The following is a 21,734-nucleotide window of genomic DNA, read 5'->3' as shown; positions in this document are numbered from 1 at the left end:
ATAAGCAAAATTTGGTAAAAACAGATATGGTCATAGTCCAGACTCACTAATGCATCCTAACAATTACCAGTTAAATACACTAATGCAAATTCTGATTCCCTATGACCTCAAGCTCGGATACCAACCGTAATGACCCGTCAAAATCACTATTGACGCGGCACGTTAATCATTGATTCCACAGTGACGTTTTGACCTCTATATGATACGTTTTGATAAAATATTGCATTCATTAAAATAAGTGACTTTCTAAACATAGAAAGTTATAAACATGTGGGTGAGTGCTTAGGTATAAGCAAATCCCCAAAATACATAAGTTTTTATCATACAGTTTGACATCACAGTCAAATTATTTATTACACAACGCAGTTTTATTTCGAATGCAATAAACTTTATACAAAGCATGAGAGACTCCATGCAAGCAACAAGCACATCACAGCGGAAGCAGTCTAAGGACCTGAGAATAAAACATGCTAAAAAGTCAACACGAATGTTGGTGAGTTATAGGTTTAATTGCTCGAGTCATAAATATATATAAAGATAGACCACAAGATTTCATCAAAAGTTTATCAATAGATTCTACGTAACAGAGCACCCTGGTAACTAAACTTAACGCTATAATGATAATTACCCTATTCGTTTTAATACACGCAAACCAACGTGTCATAAACTCAAATAACATACGTCCGTTAAAAGGCTAGCGCTCTAGCTCGGACGGGGATATCAAGCCCTATGGATCCATATACAATTATTCGCGCCCACCAGTCCATATCCTATGTACTGGCAGCTACTAGTTACCAAAGCTAAGGAATTTTTGGTTTAACTCAGTGTAGAATTTAGTATGTACTTGTGTCTTATTGCGTTTAAAATAAATTGCATGTATTCTCAGCCCAAAAATATTTATAGTATTTAAAAAGAGATCTATAAACTCACGGTTCAATATTGAGATTCAATATTGTAGGCAAATTGCGTAAACGTAATGATGGTAGACGACTGTATGGTTGGCCTTGGATTCAAGAACAATACCCCGAACAATACCAAATATTTTCTTAGTTTAAAACGGTTTGAAACCCGAATTAAAACACCCTCGTATATACTTTATTATTATTAAACTTAAATTAAAATTATAATTTTAATTATAAATATAAACACAGAAAAAGAAAAGAAAAGAAATATTGTGTGTATAACTTCGTCGAGCAAACTGCCTTTTATAGGCATATTTCCTGAATTTGGTCCCCATGCGATCGCATGGATTTTCAGTGCTTTTTGCCATGCGATCGCATGGCTGGGCTGGACAGCTCAAAATATTTTTGTTTTCTAGTTCGTCGACATAATATTTACTGTAGCAAATAGTGTTTTTGGTCCCCATGCGATCGCATGAGCTTTTGGTGTATCTGCCATGCGATCGCATGGCTGGTCTGGCCTTTTGTTTGCTAGTTTGTCGACATATTATTCACTGTAGCAAATAGTGTTTTACTGTAGCAAATAGTGTTTTACTGTTACAAATAGTGTTCACTGTAGCAAGTCGGTTTCACTGTAGCAAATAGTATTTTACTGTAGCAAAGTCGATTTCACTGTAGCAAATAGTGTTTTACTGTAGCAAAGTCGGTTTCACTGTAGCAAATAGTGTTTACTTGTACATATTTGATTTATTTGCGTTTCTTCTTATAAATTTAAAAAAAACCTACGTTATAAAAATAAAGTTTTAAGATTCAACATAATAGGTTCACTTATCGTGTCGGAAATATTTTATCCTGTAATTAATTTATTAATATGAAATTTTCTGGGTCTTTACAGTCATCGTGATTGCATAGATGCCCTTTATAATGGTCCTAGCCAATGTCATAGAATCTCCCCCTCTCATGGACAAGAGTTCAGGTAAAGAGCTTACTTGTTCTACGGGATTCAACGCATCCAGTAGAGCCACCAAAGAGCCTTCTAATTTTTTCGACGTCATCCTTCCACATTGGCGGCGAGTTGAGTGCCACAATGTCATTCATCATTTTTTATCTACATAAGTTAAGCATGACTGTTCAAGTTTAATTCATTTTAAGGTCTTTAGGGTCTCAATTTAATTGATATAGTTATAATTATTGGATTAATAATACATAATAAGTTTATTTATTTGAAAAGAACGAATTTATATATGAGATAAATTGGGGTGTGTGAGTCGGTTAAAAAGAAATTAAGGAGATATTTGCTTGGGAAAATAAGAAAAGAGGGGGCGAATTAAGTCGTTATTTATTATTATTATTATTATTATTATTTTTATTTTTTTTGCGAAAACATAACTAAATATAAAATAAAGACTACATCAAAACGATGTAGGCTTGCCAACATAGGAAATGAAACACGGGCCCGACCTAAGAACAAAAAATATACTAAAGAGCCGTATGATTCAACCTAGCCAAACCAACAAAACGCAAGCAAACGATGACTAAAGAATTCGAAAACAATAAAACATCCCTCCCAAACTAAAAGACAACACCAGTAAACCAAAACAATGGACACAACAAAAGAAAACATCTAAACAAAACAAACAAGTCAAATGTCGTCAATGTTAAACTTCATCAACTGGCCTCATGCACCTTCTTAACTTCTTCGGCTTGACTTTAGTCTGAGAGGTATGACTTATGGTTGATGAAAAGAGGGTTTGACTGAATTAGTTCGGTTGATGGAGAACTTGTTAACAAATTAAAGTGACATTAGAAGACAACTAAATAATTTTTAGATAGTATCAGTCATCCATATGGAGATTTGACTTGTAGTATAATGATAATGGTTTGACTGACGGCTGACTGTATCTGAAGGTTTGATTGACTAGATATCGAGATTAAATGTAAGATTTATAAATCAAAACACTCATTTTCGAACAATGAGGCTGACCTCCCCTAAAGGAGACTGACCACCAACCGCTGGACCACATCATTCCTTCAAAAAAGTTATTTGCCAATTTGCCGGTCGATGACCGATAAATTTCACATCGCAATATTAATTTTATGAGTCACGCTCTTACAAGCAGCTCTTGCTACTTGTGAGGACAATTTTGCAAATAACTTTTTTCCAAAGATAATTTGTTATATTTAAAATGTACATTTTAATTTAATTTATCGTGTAATATTCTTTTTTCTTTATTGATATTGAATATTGAGTGATAACGTAATAGTTTCCGTTCGCATTTCTTGACTTTTTTATGACCTTTTTTTCCATCTCCATCTCTATCCAATCCATCAATCAATTCCAGTTCCAGTAAATCCAAAAATAAAATAAGAATAAGAATATCCTGTAATAATATAATATAAAAGCCGTCAGTACACATAGAACATATTTAACTTTTTTCTATATCCCTTGAAAAAGGTTGATAGTACCAAAGCTAGGTACAGTTGATCTTTTGTATACATATGCCACTCTTGATATTTATTTTTAGAAAGTAAAATTAGGTATAATTTCATCAAGAAATTTAAATTAAATGGCTCAACATACTGATGAGCGTGTTGTAAAAGTGAATTCATCACATGAATTTGACCACGATGCTTTGTTTCGTTACTGTTTGATTCATGTTGAAGGTTTCCCGGTTTCCTCTTCCAAATTTTCAATTTCTCAGGTAAATATACAGCAAATTTTGATTGTTTGTGTGTTTTATGAATATAATTTCGTTGAAAAAGTATATGAATTTGATTTTATATTGTCTCTATTTGTTTAATAAATTTTGAAAGATTGTGAATTTTAATTATAAGGTTTAGGGTTCTGTATTTATATTGATATTTAAGATTGACTGCTTTGTTTTATATTGGATTGTTGCAGTATCTTTACGTTTGTATTGATTTTGGTTATCATTGATTGCTTCAAGTCTATGATGGTTGAATAATGGGGATAATACTTAGGAAAGCAAATGTTGATCGAACCGAAGGGCTCGCGCTCTCGACTCCCCCAATATCGTTTTTTAGTACTGAATTAGCATTGTAGGGGTGTGGGTGGTTTCAATTAAACAATATTTTATGTTGAATTAGCCGAATCCTCTCGACTCCCCCAAATACCTAATCGAAACAATTTGTCATACTCAATATTCGGTGTACCAAATACACCCGATTCGAGCTCATCATCTCCAATTCGCAGTCCGAATATACTTCAATTTCATAGATTACAACCTCATTTCTACTCTTAACAACAACTAGATTTCAACCAACAACAATTTCTTATTAACCAAAAACATTTCTTCCAATAACAATAACAAACTTCCCAACAACAAACTTTAGTCGGACTCGGAAGAAGCTTGATTGGCGCAATCTTGGATTGACGCGTTCGAAGACTCTAAAAAGTAAACTCTTTAATGAGAATAACTGTATGGAATACGATACACTAAAAATAAAAATCAAATGAATTTGGTTAGATTCGCGACGAAGAGTTAACTGAACTTTTTAATATTTAGGACTAAATCGCGAACACGTTGAAGTTTCAGACAAAAAAGATTAAGATGAAAATGTATGTTCGCAAACATAGAGGATTTGGCCGATGTTGTACGTGTAAACATGCTGAAAACATATGTTCCGAGAGAGTTAAAGGAGTGCCTTAAAGTTTTAGACAACGGAGACGAAGATGAAGACGAAGACGTTGAGTAGTTTATATAATTTAATAACTGTACTTTTTAATTTTAGGACTAAATCGCGAACTTTTAATTGTTGCAAAAAGAATTTTAAGTTTTCTTAGTACTATAACCTTTTCATTATAGTTAATAAGTATGTTATTAAAGTATTATATATTGTATTGTATGTAGTTAATTAATTAGTTATGTGTTTGTTTTGGATCTCTTGCCCTTAGTGCAATTTTATAAGTTTAACTTATGAGTGTATACTTATAAGCTGCTCATTGTTGATCAGTTTGGGCATGGTCAATCAAACCCAACATATCTTATAGAGCTGCAGTCGGGCCCTCTTATGAAAAGGTATGTTTTGAGAAAGAAGCCCCCTGGTAAACTTCTTCAATCCGCTCATGCTGTCGAAAGAGAATTTCAGGTAATGTCTGAATAAATTTCTCATGTGTGACCATTTTTATATTTATATAGTATGTAATTTATCTCACAAATTACGTAATGTTATAAATTTTGTTACAGGTGCTTCATGCGTTGAGTACTCATACACTTGTTCCTGTTCCAAAAGTGTTTTGTTTGTGTACCGATTCTAGTGTCATTGGAACTCCATTCTACATTATGGAGTTTTTGGAGGGCCGCATATTTTTAGACCCGATGCTACCCGTATGTTTACTATTGTCCCTGCTTTTTATTTATTATTTATTATATTTTATTTTGTAGGTGCATTATGCATAATTATATTCATTTCATATTAGGGTGTAGCACCTAGTAGGAGGAGGGCTTTATACCATGCAAGTGCTAGAGCTTTAGCTTCTCTCCATTCTGTTGATGTCGATGCAATCGGTCTCGGAAACTATGGGCGACGCAACAACTACTGTAAACGACAGGTATTTTACTATAAATCATCTAATTTGATCTCTCTTTTTTTGTGCATTTCTGTATTGGTTCCCATTATCCAAATTTATAATTGATTCTGCTAATGACAACACTTAGGGATGTCTCTAAAATTTAGCACGCTTTAAACAGTTGTACATTCATATAACCGTCATCACTAAATTAATAATCAATAGGTTGAAAGGTGGGCAAATCAGTACATTGCTTCTACTGGTGAAGGAAAATCAGAGAGAAACCCGAAAATGTTAAAGTTGATTGATTGGTTGCGTCAGAATATTCCTTCAGAAGATTCTTCCGGAAGCACTGCAGGTCTAGTGCACGGTGATTTTCGGATTGATAATCTCGTTTTCCATCCCATTGAGGTGCATTACTTTGCAGCTTATAATCATTCTTTTTGTATTAAACTTTTTAGTGATCAGGTCCATTTGCATCTTATATCTTCTGTTACTGATTTAATAAATTGTCACAATTTGGAAAAAATGCAGGATAAAGTGATTGGAATTCTTGATTGGGAGTTATCGACTCTTGGAAATCAGATGTGTGATGTTGCATACAACTGTTTGGTAAATTAGTATTTTTTTTTTTTCATTAACGTTTATTTATTTTACTAAACAGATGTTCATAATCTTTTTTTAAATATCTGTTTTTTCGGCAGATGTATGTTGGAGATATTTCACATGATAAAGTGAAACATAACAACGGTTTTGAAGTAACCGATGTTCCTGAAGGTGTTCCTTTGTTGGAAGAGTATTTGAATGATTACTGCTCTGCTGCTGTAAGATCATTGCAGCTAAATCACCAATTTTTTATTATTATTTTTTTTTAAATATTTGATAAATTTTATTATTTTCCTGAATTAATTAGCTAATCGATTCTTTGCCTATTAGGGAAAACCATGGCCTGTTACTGGATGGAAATTTTATGTTGCATTCTCGCTTTTTCGTGGTGCATCAATCTTAGCAGGTGTCCACAGTAGATATATTATGGTATGTTCACCCGTTAACATGTGAACAAGTACGGCGATGGAATTCAATATTTTATGTTATTTAGTGTTTAAATGGCTCATGGACTCGTACGTTGTTTTTGAATTTAGGGTAATGCATCAGGTGGAAAGCGTGCTCAAGATGCAGGGGAAAAAGCCAATGATCTTATACAAATTGCTTGGTCTTATATTCAACGTGAAACTGTTCTGTCACAAAACCCTCTATCAGGTAAATTTATTATCTTTTTATTTAGACACTGGAGTGAACGTTACACACCAAGGTTGTAAAAGTCGTGTCTGGACCTTGAAAGGTCAAGTCGGTCAAGACGGGTTGAGACGGACGTTGACCAACGTTAACTTTTAAGTCTTAAATATGATTATACTAGGTATACATATTTCAAACATAAATATTTTAAGCCTCAATATTTTAAATACTATAAATAAATAATTTTCAAATAAGATGATGTGATGTTAGTTTAAATAATACTCCGTATATAGTTTTCTTATAATGTTTCTATGATTATAGTGATTTTATTAATTCTTTTTTAAGGAATACTGTGTAAGTCAGTGTTTTTTCAAGTTAATTTTTAAACGGGCTTGGGATCTTCGTTTACACTAGAAAAAGGCTAGACCAAAAGTCGATTTTGACCAACGTTGACCGACTTTGACCCGACTTTTGACCGTTTCCGACTTATAAAATATTCTCTTTCGTAACGGGACGGGCTAGTTACCTAACCGCCTCAACCGCCATTTATAACCATGTACACACCTAAAAGGACCTTTGTTGATTATAATTTTTAAGGTACAAAAGGAAAAGACTATGTATATGGTGTTGCAAATAACAAGATAGATGAAGAGTTAGAAGAGGGAGGGAGATTTGTTCCTAACAAAAAGGTTAAGGATCTAAGAGAAAAATTGATTAAATTTATGGAGGAACGTATTTATCCTATGGAACCCGAGTTCAGTAAGCTTGCTCAATCTTCGATGCGATGGACGGTTCACCCAGAAGAGGAAAAGTTGAAGGAAATGGCGAAAAAAGAAGGCCTATGGAACCTTTTCATACCTGTAATATTTCCTTCTTTGCTCTATATATTGTATGTATATATAGGTGCTAAACTAAAACTGGATATATTTAATTTAATTAGTTCTTTTATTACTTGATGATATGATATGCAGGTTGATAGTGCTGCAAGGGCAAGAGAAGTACTTTTTGGAGGAAGAGATGATAATGCTATTGGAATGGGATTTCCTAACCAATTGGGTGCTGGACTTTCGAATCTCGAATATGGATACCTTTGTGAGATCATGGGTCGTTCTGTGTGGGCTCCACAGGTGTTCAACTGCGGAGCACCTGATACCGGAAATACGGAGGTAAACTGAAATACGGAATGATTATTAATTGTATCATTTTTCATAACCATAATACCAAAGATAAAACTGCGGTGTGCTTAGGGATGGCATCGGGCCGGGTTTGGGCCGGGCTTAGGTAATCCCAGACCCAAACCCGATTAAAAAAACCCACCCCAAACCCGGATCCGGAACCGGCGGGTCCCCATTTAGTTACCAAGTAGCGGATAAACGGGCCAACGGGTATTCGGGTTCCCATTTACTTACGAACTATCGGGTAAACGGATTATCCCACGGGTATTCGAGTCTTTTTTGGGGTATGCGTGTTGGGTAATCGGTTATTGGGTTTACCGGCTGGGTATATGGACTTGGGTTTTTTTGGGTAACGGATGTCTAAAACCATCCCCGGACCTGGACCCGCGAAAAAATTTAAAACCATTCCCATACCCGGCCCGAACCCATCCCAAAAATATCGGGTTTCCCCATCGAGTACGGGGTGTTTTGCCATCCCTAGGTGTGCTTTTATCTATGCTCAAAATCATTGAAAATGGAATATTCTCCATGATGCGAGGATAAATGAACCCCTATATGATGATAGGAAGGTAACAAAAATGGGCAGAATGAATTTGTTACAGTTTCAATATCGATTTAAGGTGGTGCATAAAGGTAGAATGTTTTTCCCTGTTCGGGTTACCCGGGACTCCGGGAGGGCAAGTAATCCGACCCATTCTCTGATGTATGCAGGCATGCAGCCCAACAGGATTACTCCGTGGTTGTTTTCAACCCTTCCCTGACCACCCCAATATATTCGTCCTAGACAGGATTTGAACCTGAGACCTCTTGGAAGGAACTCAAGGAACTCAGGGCCCCAACCACTGGGCTATCTTGTGATGGTTTAAGGTGGTGCATAAACTTTATTGCAATTGGGATTTATAGGTTATGTCTTCTGCAATGCAATGTGCAGTGAAGTTCACATCTTTGTGTTATTCGCTCATTTATAGGTATTATTGCGCTATGGAAACAAAGAACAACTTCAAGAATGGCTTATTCCATTGCTTAATGGAACAATTCGGTCTGGATTTGCAATGACAGAACCTCAAGTTGCCTCATCTGATGCAACCAATATTGAGTGTTCTATAAAAAGGTATTTTGATATATTGAATGTTTGTCATACTTTACTAAATACTCACAGTATTAACTATTAATCAAACACAGTAAATGACAGTGTTTAAGTTACGCACTGTATATAAATTGTAAATACAATATATTTGGGTTAAAATGTTTCTGAAAGGTGTTTTAAACAAGTTAAATAACATGAACAGAGAAGGTGATACATATGTTATAAACGGAAAGAAGTGGTGGACAAGTGGAGCCATGGATCCTAGATGCAAACTCCTTATAGTTATGGTTAGTTCCCACCATTGTTTGACTTTGTGAGGTCAAATATGTTACCATATGATTTTCCTTAGAACTCAAAGAGTTGACTATTTGACCGCTTGTAAAATCCAGGGAAAAACCGATTTCAATGCACCAAGTCATAAGCAACAGTCCATGATTCTGGTAGATATCAATACTCCTGGTGTAACGGTCGTTAGACATTTAACGGTATTCGGGTTCGATGATGCACCGCATGGTCATGCAGAAGTTTCGTTTGAGAATGTTTGTGTTCCTGCTAAAAATATCCTCTTGGGTGAGGGTCGTGGATTTGAGATTGCACAGGTAATTGTAACTATAATAACAAACTTGGGGTGTGTGGGCCCCATTTCACGGGGAAAAAACAAACCAAAGAAAACAAAATTGAAATTTGAAAAAATGAATTTAATTTTTTTACTAAATTACCCCTGAACATAACCCTGTGGAGGTTACTATTCACAGGGCTAATATAGCAAATCAACAATATGCGCTTTAGTATGTTGTTTAATTTAATGATTTATCATTTAGAAGTAACAGATTTACAGCTGTTGAAGTAAATGGCTGTTGTAATTACAGGGTAGGTTGGGTCCCGGGAGGTTGCATCATTGCATGAGATTAATAGGTGCAGCCGAACGAGGGATGCAGTTGATGGTTCAGAGGGCTCTTGAAAGAAAAACATTCGGGAAACTAATCGCTCAGCATGGATCTTTTGTTACTGACTTGGCAAAGGTATTAGACCCTTACGTTTTTTTGTAAACCATTTTCGCCTAGGCTTACGTTACAAATTAAAAACCTTATAATGCAGTGTCGAATAGAACTAGAGAGGACAAGACTTTTAGTTCTTGAAGCTGCAGACCAACTTGATCGACATGGAAACAAGAAAGCTCGTGGGGCCCTTGCGATGGCCAAGGTAACCTTTTTGTCATTTGGCATGTGGTAGTTTAGAAATTGAGAAATTAAGTTTTTGTTATATAAACATATTATGTTAAAAACATGGTTGTGATTTGTTAATCCTGATTCTTGAATCGTGATTCGCTTTCCTAATCAAGTATTTCGACCTGTTGGGATGCGTCGTTAGATCATATTATATAGAACCTAAAATTTTCGGGCCGAGGCGCTGCCATTGAATCGCGAAAGGGGACGCGGCCCCCTTGACCTCCACTATTTCCACATAAACTCTTACGGGCGTGCACTCCACACTGCCAAACCCGTAGTTAAGTGTTACTAGATAACTCTTACTTTCAAGTAAATTGCAATTACTTAAAATGATTGTTACATAGACACTAAAATCAACAACATATTAGTTGGTAAAATCACTTGGTCAATAATTGTTTGTGTCGTGTATGTATTAAGATACACCAATATTTTTGTGTTGCTGGTAAATATGTAGGTATCGTCAATTGATTAGTGTATTAATTTTACAAATTATGTGGTAGGTATATTTTTTAAAACCAAACAGATTTGTCCTTCCATATGTGATCCATATATTATATTTATGTATGTATATTATGTATATAATATGAAACAGGTAGCAGCTCCAAATATGGCTTTGAAGGTGCTTGACACAGCAATACAAGTGCATGGTGCAGCAGGTGTATCAGGAGACACTGTTTTGTCTCTTCTTTGGGCTACGGCTAGAACTCTCAGAATTGCCGATGGTCCAGATGAAGTTCATTTGGGAACGATTGCCAAATTAGAATTGAAGAGAGCTAAGCTTTGAAGATTCGAAAAACGTTCGACTAGTGTTCAGGTTAAGAATAAATTGAAGAACAACATTTATAATGTTGAGGTAAAAGATTAGTCCAAGGTAACGTTTTATAATTTGCTGATGAAGCGTTCGAATGGTGTGCTTGACGGATATATACCCCATAAATGATTCTGTGACATAAAACTTTTTACTACTTGTTATATGTACCCATAACTAAATTATCACACCCCAAGGGTCTGGTTATTTGTGACTAATTATATCAAATCACAGTTGTATAAACGAGAACGACTCTATATGAGACGTTTTATTGAGTTTTGCAGCGGAAGATAAATAGATTGCATTGTATTTAGAGCATTAAATGTTTTTAAATGAATTGGTAAGTAATGCATGAAGACTCCAAGCATGGCAAGAAATCATCATCAAAGCAGCAGATATATAGCGGAATCAAAATTTAAGTACCTGAGAATAAACATGCTTAAAAAGTCAACACGAGGTTGAGTGAGTTCATAGGTTTGTCATAAATAATGATTTCAGTAATAGATATAGACCATAAGATTTTTGTTTATAAAAGTAGATCTCGCAGGGATCTAAAAGTAGTACCAAGTTTGTGATATTTAGACTAAACAGTTTCGAAGTTAGACCCGTGACAAGTTGTACTGTCCTTGTCGGTTTGAATCATTATTAAGTAATACAATGACTTGGTCAAATGTATCGGGCACGTTACTCCCGATAGGCCTACCCCAATAATTAAGAATGCGTTATGTAAAAGCAATTAAAAATATAACAGTGGGGACTTGCAGGACATAGCCAGATATAGCACAGTTTAATAGTTGGTACTTGTGTCTAACGTGTAAAACAGTTATAAAAGTTGCGCATGTATTCTCAGCCCAAAAATATATATAAAAAGGAAGCTATGAAAACTCACTATACGATACGATAGTTTGTAGTAAAAATGTGTATGATGGCACTGAACAAGTGCAAAGTTGACCTTGGATTCACGAACCTATATCAAGTATATATATTAACACATATACTCGTAATTGAACAAGTTTATATATATTATTTCAATTGTTATATTTCTGTATATATAGTTTTATATATTCTATATATAAGTATTTATTTGATAAAAATGATATTAATAATGATAATGAATAAAGAGTTGTATTATTTTGTAATAACAATAATAATACTAGTAGTAAAAATGATAATAATCATAATAGTAGTAATAATAATAATACTTAGAAATGATAATTTTTATTTAAAATGATAGTTTTCATAAAAATGTTAATTTTTATAATAATGATACTACTAATAATATTCTTAATAATAATATTGGATATATCGATAGATTTAAAAATAATGATACTGATGTCAATAATAATACCAATAATAGTTATAATAATAGTAGTTTTTAATGAAAATGATAATAACAATAGTTCTTAATAATAATAATAATAAAAATACTCATATTAACAATAAAATGATAATGAAAATAATAATTTTTGATAATAATACTTGATACTAGTAATAATAACTATAATAATTATGATAATAATAATAATAGTCATGATATTAATAATACTTATTAACATAATAATAATAATAATAATAATAATAATAATAATAATAATAATAATAATAATAATAATAATAATAATAATAATAATAAGTGAGAACTACCTTATAAGCCTTTTTTAAAAAAAATGCCCCAAGCCGAGCTCGAACCCGTGACATCTCGATTGTGACGACCCGGGAATTTTCGACCAAATTTAAACTTAATCTTTATATGACTTCGACTTGATAAGCGAAGTCTGTTAAACTGAGTCTACAAATTTTTGAACCATTTACATAGATTCATTTGACCTTTGATTATTTCCGACGATTCACGAACAATTGTGTGAAAATGTAACTAAATATATATATGTAAATATAAATATAAGTGTATATATTAATTTGATATAACACCATTTAATCATTTGAATTAAATACGTAAAGTAATATACAAAGTAATTAAGATGTTATCAAAATAAATATATATATACATATAGATACAAATTCTGCACACAATTAATATTATATGAATATAGTAATATCAATATAATATATATAAATATTAAATGTTCAAATATGTTATTATATGGTATAAGTATTATAAAATGAGATATTATTAATATTAAACTTAATTACAAGTTAAAATATAGTTATTAAATTACTTTTATTATTAATATTGATATTAGTATTATTAATTTAATAAATAGTATGTGTGTGTGTGTATATATATATATATATATATATATATATATATATATATATATATATATATATATATATATATGAGATTTGATAAACATAATTCGTTATATCAATTTTGTTAGTATTACTCTCATCATTATGATTTGTATTAATATCTGTATTATTAATAATAAACAATATATAGACAGAAAAAAAATTAAAAACATGTAACTTGATATTATTGATAATATTATTATGTTTTGTCATTTAAAAACCATTATTATTATAATTAATCTTAGAAAGTAATACAAATACAAATTATTATTTGTATCATTAATAATATTATTATTATCATTCTTATTAATGATTATTACAAAACTTAATAAAAATTATCACTTTGATTATTATTAATAACATCATATGATTATCAATATATTTTCAAGTTTATTATCATTATATATCTTATATCTTATTATTAATAATTAATGTAATTATTATTAATTAGTATTAATATTATTAATAATGTAATTATTAATTATTATAAATTAAATACATAATTTATATAAAAGAAAAAGGTACGTAATTGGTTTTCAATCTACATCAAAACTGTAATGGATTTGTTTCCTTATCTCTAATTCTGTAAATAAGAATCGAATACAAACAGATACTTCCAAATTCAGTTATCAAACGATTTCTCTTTTAATTTTTTTTATTTATCTTTTTATTTCTGAATAAATTCTTGTCGAACTGTCCTTTATTATATATTTGGTCCAATTCAGTGTTAGCTGATTCATACCACCTTATAACATCAACTATAACCTATACATTACAATAATACACTTGATCGATCGAATTAAACAGAATATTTAAGGAAAAACGGTCGCCGGCTCTGTTTTATATCAATTATTCAAACACCACGATTTCTTAATGAATTTCAAAAATTTCAAATGCATTGTTGTTAGGAATCTCATATTTAAACTTTCTGGAAAGTTTCAGGTTCCAATTCTTCGAATTGAAATCGAATTTTGGAGTCAAAGTAATGTTCAAAAAGTCAACAAATCTGTTCTTGGTAAAAATTCGATTTTTCTGTTAAGTTTTAGGAGTAATTGAGGAGTCAGATAGTTTGTAGGAGTCAAAAGAAAACTTTTTCATGTTATAATCAATAGCTAAAACGTCCTTAAAATTTGAAATTGAAATCGGGTTCATTATTGTGTTCATCCTCCAATTCAGGTCAATTCTTTTCTTTTCTGTAATATAACTCAATCCAAAAATTTCATCATAAACGTTTCTGTTCCTTTTACAAATCATGAATTATATTTAAAATAAGCTACTAGGATTGTCTTTGGTCGATTGGAATTTTAAGGATGAAGAAGAAATAACAGACAGGTTATATGGTTTATATTTTTAAAGATTGGGGATGTAATCAGATACACGGGCTAGCTCAGCTGGTCTCGATTGTTTCGGGTTTAACGAGAGGTCTCGGGTTAGAGCCTCACCGGGTGCATTCTTTTTATTAGAGGCTTTTTAAGGATCTTGAATCCGAGACCAACCCTACACTTATTCAATGACGTCATATGTATTTTTACTACAAAATACAATATGGTGAGTTTCATTTGCTCCCTTTTTAATTGCTTTTGCAATATATATTTTTGGGCTGAGATTACATGCGCTGCTTTTATAAATGCTTTACGAAATAGAGACAAGTGATCAAAAATGATAATTCTGCGGATTGATGTGCTAGGTAATTTAGTTACATGTTATAAGAGCATGTGAGCGTGAATCCTAAAGATAGATCTATCGGGCTTAACACCCCCATCCTGTAGGCTGCACTAGACATAAGAGCTAGTGGGCGGATGTTTAGTACTTCGAGGATTATTTACACACTTGCGAATGATGAAGAAGAAATAACAGACAGGTTATATGGTTTATATTTTTAAAGATTGGGGATGTAATCAGATACACGGGCTAGCTCAGCTGGTCTCGATTGTTTCGGGTTTAACGAGAGGTCTCGGGTTCGAACCTCACCGGGTGCATTCTTTTTATTAGAGGCTTTTTAAGGATCTTGAATCCGAGACCAACCCTACACTTATTCAATGACGTCATATGTATTTTTACTACAAAATACAGTATGGTGAGTTTCATTTGCTCCCTTTTTAATTGCTTTTGCAATATATATTTTTGGGCTGAGATTACATGCGCTGCTTTTATAAATGCTTTACGAAATAGAGACAAGTGATCAAAAATGACAATTCTGCGGATTGATGTGCTAGGTAATTTAGTTACATGTTATAAGAGCATGTGAGCGTGAATCCTAAAGATAGATCTATCGGGCTTAACACCCCCATCCTGTAGGCTGCACTAGACATAAGAGCTAGTGGGCGGATGTTTAGTACTTCGAGGATTATTTATACACTTGCGAATGATGAAGAAGAAATAACAGACAGGTTATATGGTTTATATTTTTAAAGATTGGGGATGTAATCAGATACACGGGCTAGCTCAGCTGGTCTCGATTGTTTCGGGTTTAATGAGAGGTCTCGGGTTCGAACCTCACCGGGTGCATTCTTTTTATTAGAGGCTTTTTAAGGATCTTGAATCCGAGACTAACCCTACACTTATTCAATGACGTCATATGTATTTTTACTACAAAATATAGTATGGTGAGTTTCATTTGCTCCCTTTTTAATTGCTTTTGCAATATATATTTTTGGGCTGAGAATACATGCGCTGCTTTTATAAATGCTTTACGAAATAGAGACAAGTGATCAAAAATTATAATTCTGCGGATTTATGTGCTAGGTAATTTAGTTACATGTTATAAGAGCATGTGAGCGCGAATCTTAAAGATAGATCTATCGGGCTTAACACCCTCATCCTGTAGGCTGCACTAGACATAAGAGCTAGTGGGCGCATGTTTAGTACTTCGAGGATTATTTATACACTTGCGAGTGTACATATCCATCTTTGCGAAGATAACTTATTATATTATTGTTAAGGTTGGTTACTGAGGCCTCAACATAAGCAGAACGGTTTTATACACTTGCGAGTGTACATATATTTATTAATGGAAATCTTGTGATCTATTAAAATATTGAAATAACTGTTATGATAAACCTATGAACTCACCAACCTTTTGGTTGACACTTTTTGAAAGGTCCCGTTCATATTGATTATAAACGTTCCATATTAATTGATTTCGTCGCGAGGTTTTGACCTCTATATGAGACGTTTTTCAAATACTGCATTCATTTTTAAAACAACCATAACCTTTAATTTATCGATAAAGGTTTAAAAAGCATTACGTAGATTATCAAATAATGATAATCTAAAATATACCGTTTACACACGACCATTACATAATGGTTACAATAGGAATATATTACATCAAAAATAAATTTCTTGAATGCAGTTTTTACATAATATCATACAAGCATGGACTCCAAATCTTGTCCTTATTTTAGTATGCAACAGCGGAAGCTCTTAATAATCACCTGAGAATAAACATGCTTAAAACGTCAACAAAAAATGTTGGTGAGTTATAGGTTTAACCTATATATTTATCAAATCGTAATAATAGACCACAAGATTTCATATTTCAAAATACATCCCATACATAGAGATAAAAGTCATTCATATGGTGAACACCTGGTAACCGACATTAACAAGATGCATATAAGAATATCCCCTATCATTCTGGGAAATCCTTCGGACATGATAAAAATGAATTCGAAGTACTAAAGCATCTGGTACTTTGGATGGGGTTCGTTAGGCCCAATAGATCTATCTTTAGGATTCGCGTCAATTAGTTGATCGGTTTACTAATTCTTAGGTTACCAAGCAAAAGGGGCATATTCGGCTTCGATCATTCACCCATATAATGTAGTTTCAATTACTTGTGTCTATTTCGTAAAACATTTATAAAACTGCATGTATTCTCATTCCAAAATATTAGATTTTAAAAGTGGGACTATAACTCACTTTCACAGATTTTTACTTCGTCGGGAATTAAGACTTGACCACTGGTCGATTCACGAACCTATAACAAATATGTACATATATATCAAAGTATGTTCAAAATATATTTACAACATTTTTAATACGTTTTAATGTTTTAAGTTTATTAAGTCAGCTGTCCTCGTTAGTAACCTACAACAAGTTGTCCACAATTAGATGTATAGAAATAAATCGATATATATTATCTTGAATCAATCCACGACCCAGTGTATACACGTCTCAGGCTAGATCACAACTCAAAGTATATATATTTTTGGAATCAACCTCAACCCTGTATAGCTAACTCCAACATTACTGCATATAGAGTGTCTATGGTTGTTCCAAATAATATATTTAGATGGGTCGATATTATATGTCAAAACATTTTCATATGTGTCTATGGTATCCCAAGATTACATAATATATTAGAATACATGTATAATACAATATAAGTTAGCTAGGATATGATTAATATAGATTTGTTACCAATTTTCACGTAGCTACAACAAGCAAAAATATCCAATCTTGTTTTACCCATAACTTCTTCGTTTTAAATCCGTTTTGAGTGTTTCAAGTTGCTATGGTTTCATACTGAACTTAAGTTTATGAATCTAAACAGAAAAATTATAAGTTTATAGTCGGAAATACATGTTACAAGTTGTTTTTGTAAAGGTAGTCATTTCAGTCGAAAGAACGACGTCTAGATGACCATTTTGGAAAACATACTTTCACTTTGAGTTTAACCATGGTTTTTGGATATAGTTTCATGTTCATAAGAAAAATAATTTTCGCAGAAGAACAACTTTTAAATCAAAGTTTATCATAGTTTTTAATTAACTAACCCAAAACAGCCCGCGGTGTTACTACGACGGCGTATATCCGGTTTTACGGTGTTTTTCGTGTTTTCCGGTTTTAAATCATTAAGTTAGCATATCATATAGATATAGAACATGTGTCTAGTTGATTTTAAAAGTCAAGTTATAAGGATTAACTTTATTTGCGAACAAGTTTAGAATTAACTAAACTATGTTCTAGTGATTACAAGTTTAAATCTTCGAATAAGATAGTTTTATGTGTATGAATCGAATGATGTTATGAACATCATTACTACCTTAATTTTAGTAGGTAAACCTACTGGAAATGAGAAAAATAGATCTAGCTTCAAAGGATCCTTGGATGGCTTGAAAGTTCTTGAAGCAGAATCATGACACGAAAACAAGTTCAAGTAAGATTTCCACTTGAAATAAGATTGTTATAGTTATAGAAATTGAATCAAAGTTTGAATATGAGTATTACCTTGTATTAGAAAGATATCTTACTGTAAATAAGAAAGATTTCTTGAGGTTGGATGATCACTTTACAAGATTGGAAGTAAGCTAGCAAACTTGGAAGTATTCTTGATTTTATGAAACTAGAACTTATAGAATTTATGAAGAACACTTAGAACTTGAAGATAGAACTTGAGAGAGATAAATTAGATGAAGAAAATTGAAGAATGAAAGTGTTTGTAGGTGTTTTTGGTCGTTGGTATATGGATTAGATATAAAGGATGTGTAATTTTGTTTACTTGTAAATAAGTCATGAATGATTACTAATATTTTTGTAATTTTATGAGATATTTCATGCTAGTTGCCAAATGATGGTTCATATATGTGTTAGGTGACTCACATGGGCTGTTAAATGTTGTTAACCCATTGTTTATTATATCTAAAGAGATGTTAAATTATTACATTATCATGATATTATTATATAATAATATATCTTAGTATGATATATATATATATATATATACAGTTAAATGTTGTTACAACGATAATCGTTACATATATGTCTCGTTTTGAAATCCTTAAGTTAGTAGTCTTGTTTTTACATATGTAGTTCATTGTTAAAACACTTAATGATATATTTACTTATCATTTAACATGTTTAACAAAGTGTATCAATATCTTAATATGATTCATATGTACTTAGTAAGACGTTGTTATAACGATAATCGTTATATATATCGTTTTCGAGTTTCTTAATTCAATAGTCTCATTTTTATGTATATAACTCATTGTTAAAATACTTAATGAGATACATACCTATCATAATAACATGTTAACTATATATATATATATATATATATATATATATATATATATATATATATATATATATATATATATCCATATATATGTCATCATATAGTTTTTACAAGTTTTAGCGTTCGTGAATCACCGGTCAACTTGGGTGGTCAATTGTCTATATGAAACATATTTCAATTAATCAAGTCTTAACAAGTTTGATTGCTTAACATATTGGAAACACTTAATCATGTAAATAACAATTTCATTTAATATATAAAAGCATGGAAAAGTTCGGGTCACTACAGTACCTACCTGTTAAATAAATTTCGTCCCGAAATTTTAAGCAGTTGGAGGTGTTGACGTATCTTCTGGAAATAAGTGCGGATATTTCTTCTTCATCTGATCTTCTCATTCCCAGGTGAACTCGGGTCCTCTTTGAGCATTGCATCGAACCTTAATAATTGGTATTTTGTTTTGCTTAAGTCTTTTAACCTCATGATCCATTATTTCGACCGGTTCTTCGATGAATTGAAGTTTTTCGTTGATTTAGATTTCGTCTAATGGAATAGTGAGATCTTCTTTAGCAAAACATTTCTTCAAATTCGAGACGTGGAATGTGTTATGTACAGCCGCAAGTTGTTGAGGTAACTCAAGTCGGTAAGCTACTGGTCCGACACGATCAATAATCTTGAATGGTCCAATATACCTTGGATTTAATTTCCCTCGTTTACCAAATCGAACAACGCCTTTCCAAGGTGCAACCTTAAGCATGACCATCTCTCCAATTTCAAATTTTATATTTTTTCTTTTAATGTCGGCGTAGCTCTTTTTGTCAACTTTGGGCGGTTTTCAACCGTTGTTGAATTTGGATGATCTTCTCAGTAGTTTCTTGTATTATCTCTGGACCCGTAATCTGTCTATCCCCCACTTTACTCCAACAAATCGGAGACCTGCACTTTCTACCATAAAGTGCTTCAAACGGCGCCATCTCAATGCTTGAATGGTAGCTGTTGTTGTAGGAAAATTCTGCTAACGGTAGATGTCGATCCCAACTGTTTTCGAAATCAATAACACATGCTCGTAGCATGTCTTCAAGCGTTTGTATCGTCCTTTCACTCTACCCATCAGTTTGTGGATGATGGGTAGTACTCATGTCTAGATGAATTCCTAATGCTTGCTGTAATGTCTGCCAGAATCTTGAAATAAATCTGCCATCCCTATCAGAGATAATAGAGATTGGTATTCCATGTCTGGAGACGACTTCCTTCAAATACAGTCGTGCTAACTTCTCCATCTTGTCATCTTCTCTTATTGGCAGGAAGTGTGCTGATTTGGTGAGACGATCAACTATTACCCAAATAGTATCAAAACCACTTGCAGTCCTTGGCAATTTAGTGATGAAATCTATGGTAATGTTTTTCCATTTCCATTCCGGGATTTCGGGTTGTTGAAGTAGACCTGATGGTTTATGATGCTCCGCTTTGACCTTAGAACACGTCAAACATTCTCCTACGTATTTAGCAACATCGGCTTTCATACCCGGCCACCAAAAATGTTTCTTGAGATCCTTGTACATCTTTCCCGTTCCAGGATGTATTGAGTATCTGGTTTTATGAGCTTCTCTAAGTACCATTTCTCTCATATCTCCAAATTTTGGTACCCAAATTCTTTCAGCCCTATACCGGGTTCCGTCTTCCCGAATATTAAGATGCTTCTCCGATCCTTTGGGTATTTCATCCTTTAAATTTCCCTTTTTTAAAACTCCTTGTTGCGCCTCCTTTATTTGAGTAGTAAGGTTAGTGTGAATCATTATATTCATAGCTTTTACTCGAATAGGTTCTCTGTCCTTTCTGCTTAAGGCGTCGGCTACCACATTTGCCTTCTTCGGGTTGTAACGAATCTCAAAGTCATAATCATTCAACAATTCAATCCACCTACGCTGCCTCATATTCAGTTGTTTCTGATTAAATATGTGTTGAAGACTTTTGTGGTCGGTATATATAATACTTTTGACCCCATATAAGTAGTGCCTCCAAGTATTTAATGCAAAAACAACTGCGCCTAATTCCAAATCATGCGTCGTATAATTCTGCTCGTGAATCTTCAATTGTCTTGACGCATAAGCAATTACCTTCGTTCGTTGCGTTAATACACAACCGAGACCTTGCTTTGAGGCGTCACAATATATCACAAAATCATCATTCCCTTCAGGTAATGACAATATAGGTGCCGTAGTTAACTTTTTCTTCAATAATTGAAACGCTTTCTTTTGTTTATCCTTCCATTAAAATTTCTTCCCTTTATACGTTAATGCAGTCAAGGGTTTTGCTATTTTGGAAAAATCTTGGATGAATCTCCTGTAATAACCAGCCAGCCCTAAAAATTGGCGTATGTATTTCGGAGTTTTTGGGGTTTCCCACTTTTCAACGTTTCAATCTTTGTTGGATCCACCTGAATACCTTCTTTTTTCACTATGTGACCGAGGAATTGAACTTCTTCCAACCAAAATGC

At 32.9% G+C, this 21,734-nt stretch overlaps 1 protein-coding gene across 1 annotated transcript; it reads left to right on the top strand.

The window, feature by feature from the left end:
- Window positions 1-3,321: 3,321 nt before the first annotated feature.
- LOC139847023 (probable acyl-CoA dehydrogenase IBR3) lies at window positions 3,322-11,142 on the top strand. The gene is made up of 17 exons (XM_071836623.1): window positions 3,322-3,601; window positions 4,875-5,009; window positions 5,108-5,248; window positions 5,341-5,472; window positions 5,656-5,841; window positions 5,965-6,042; window positions 6,135-6,254; window positions 6,367-6,465; window positions 6,573-6,690; window positions 7,264-7,526; window positions 7,638-7,832; window positions 8,810-8,952; window positions 9,131-9,215; window positions 9,318-9,527; window positions 9,798-9,950; window positions 10,027-10,131; window positions 10,750-11,142. Exons 1-17 carry the CDS (start codon window positions 3,467-3,469, stop codon window positions 10,939-10,941), a joined length of 2,490 nt encoding a protein of 829 aa, XP_071692724.1. The 5' UTR covers window positions 3,322-3,466; the 3' UTR covers window positions 10,942-11,142.
- Window positions 11,143-21,734: the final 10,592 nt, after the last annotated feature.

This window comes from Rutidosis leptorrhynchoides, chromosome 5 (assembly GCF_046630445.1).
Source record: "Rutidosis leptorrhynchoides isolate AG116_Rl617_1_P2 chromosome 5, CSIRO_AGI_Rlap_v1, whole genome shotgun sequence".
NCBI lineage: Eukaryota > Viridiplantae > Streptophyta > Magnoliopsida > Asterales > Asteraceae > Rutidosis > Rutidosis leptorrhynchoides.
This window is presented reverse-complemented; position numbering and strand designations above follow the sequence as displayed.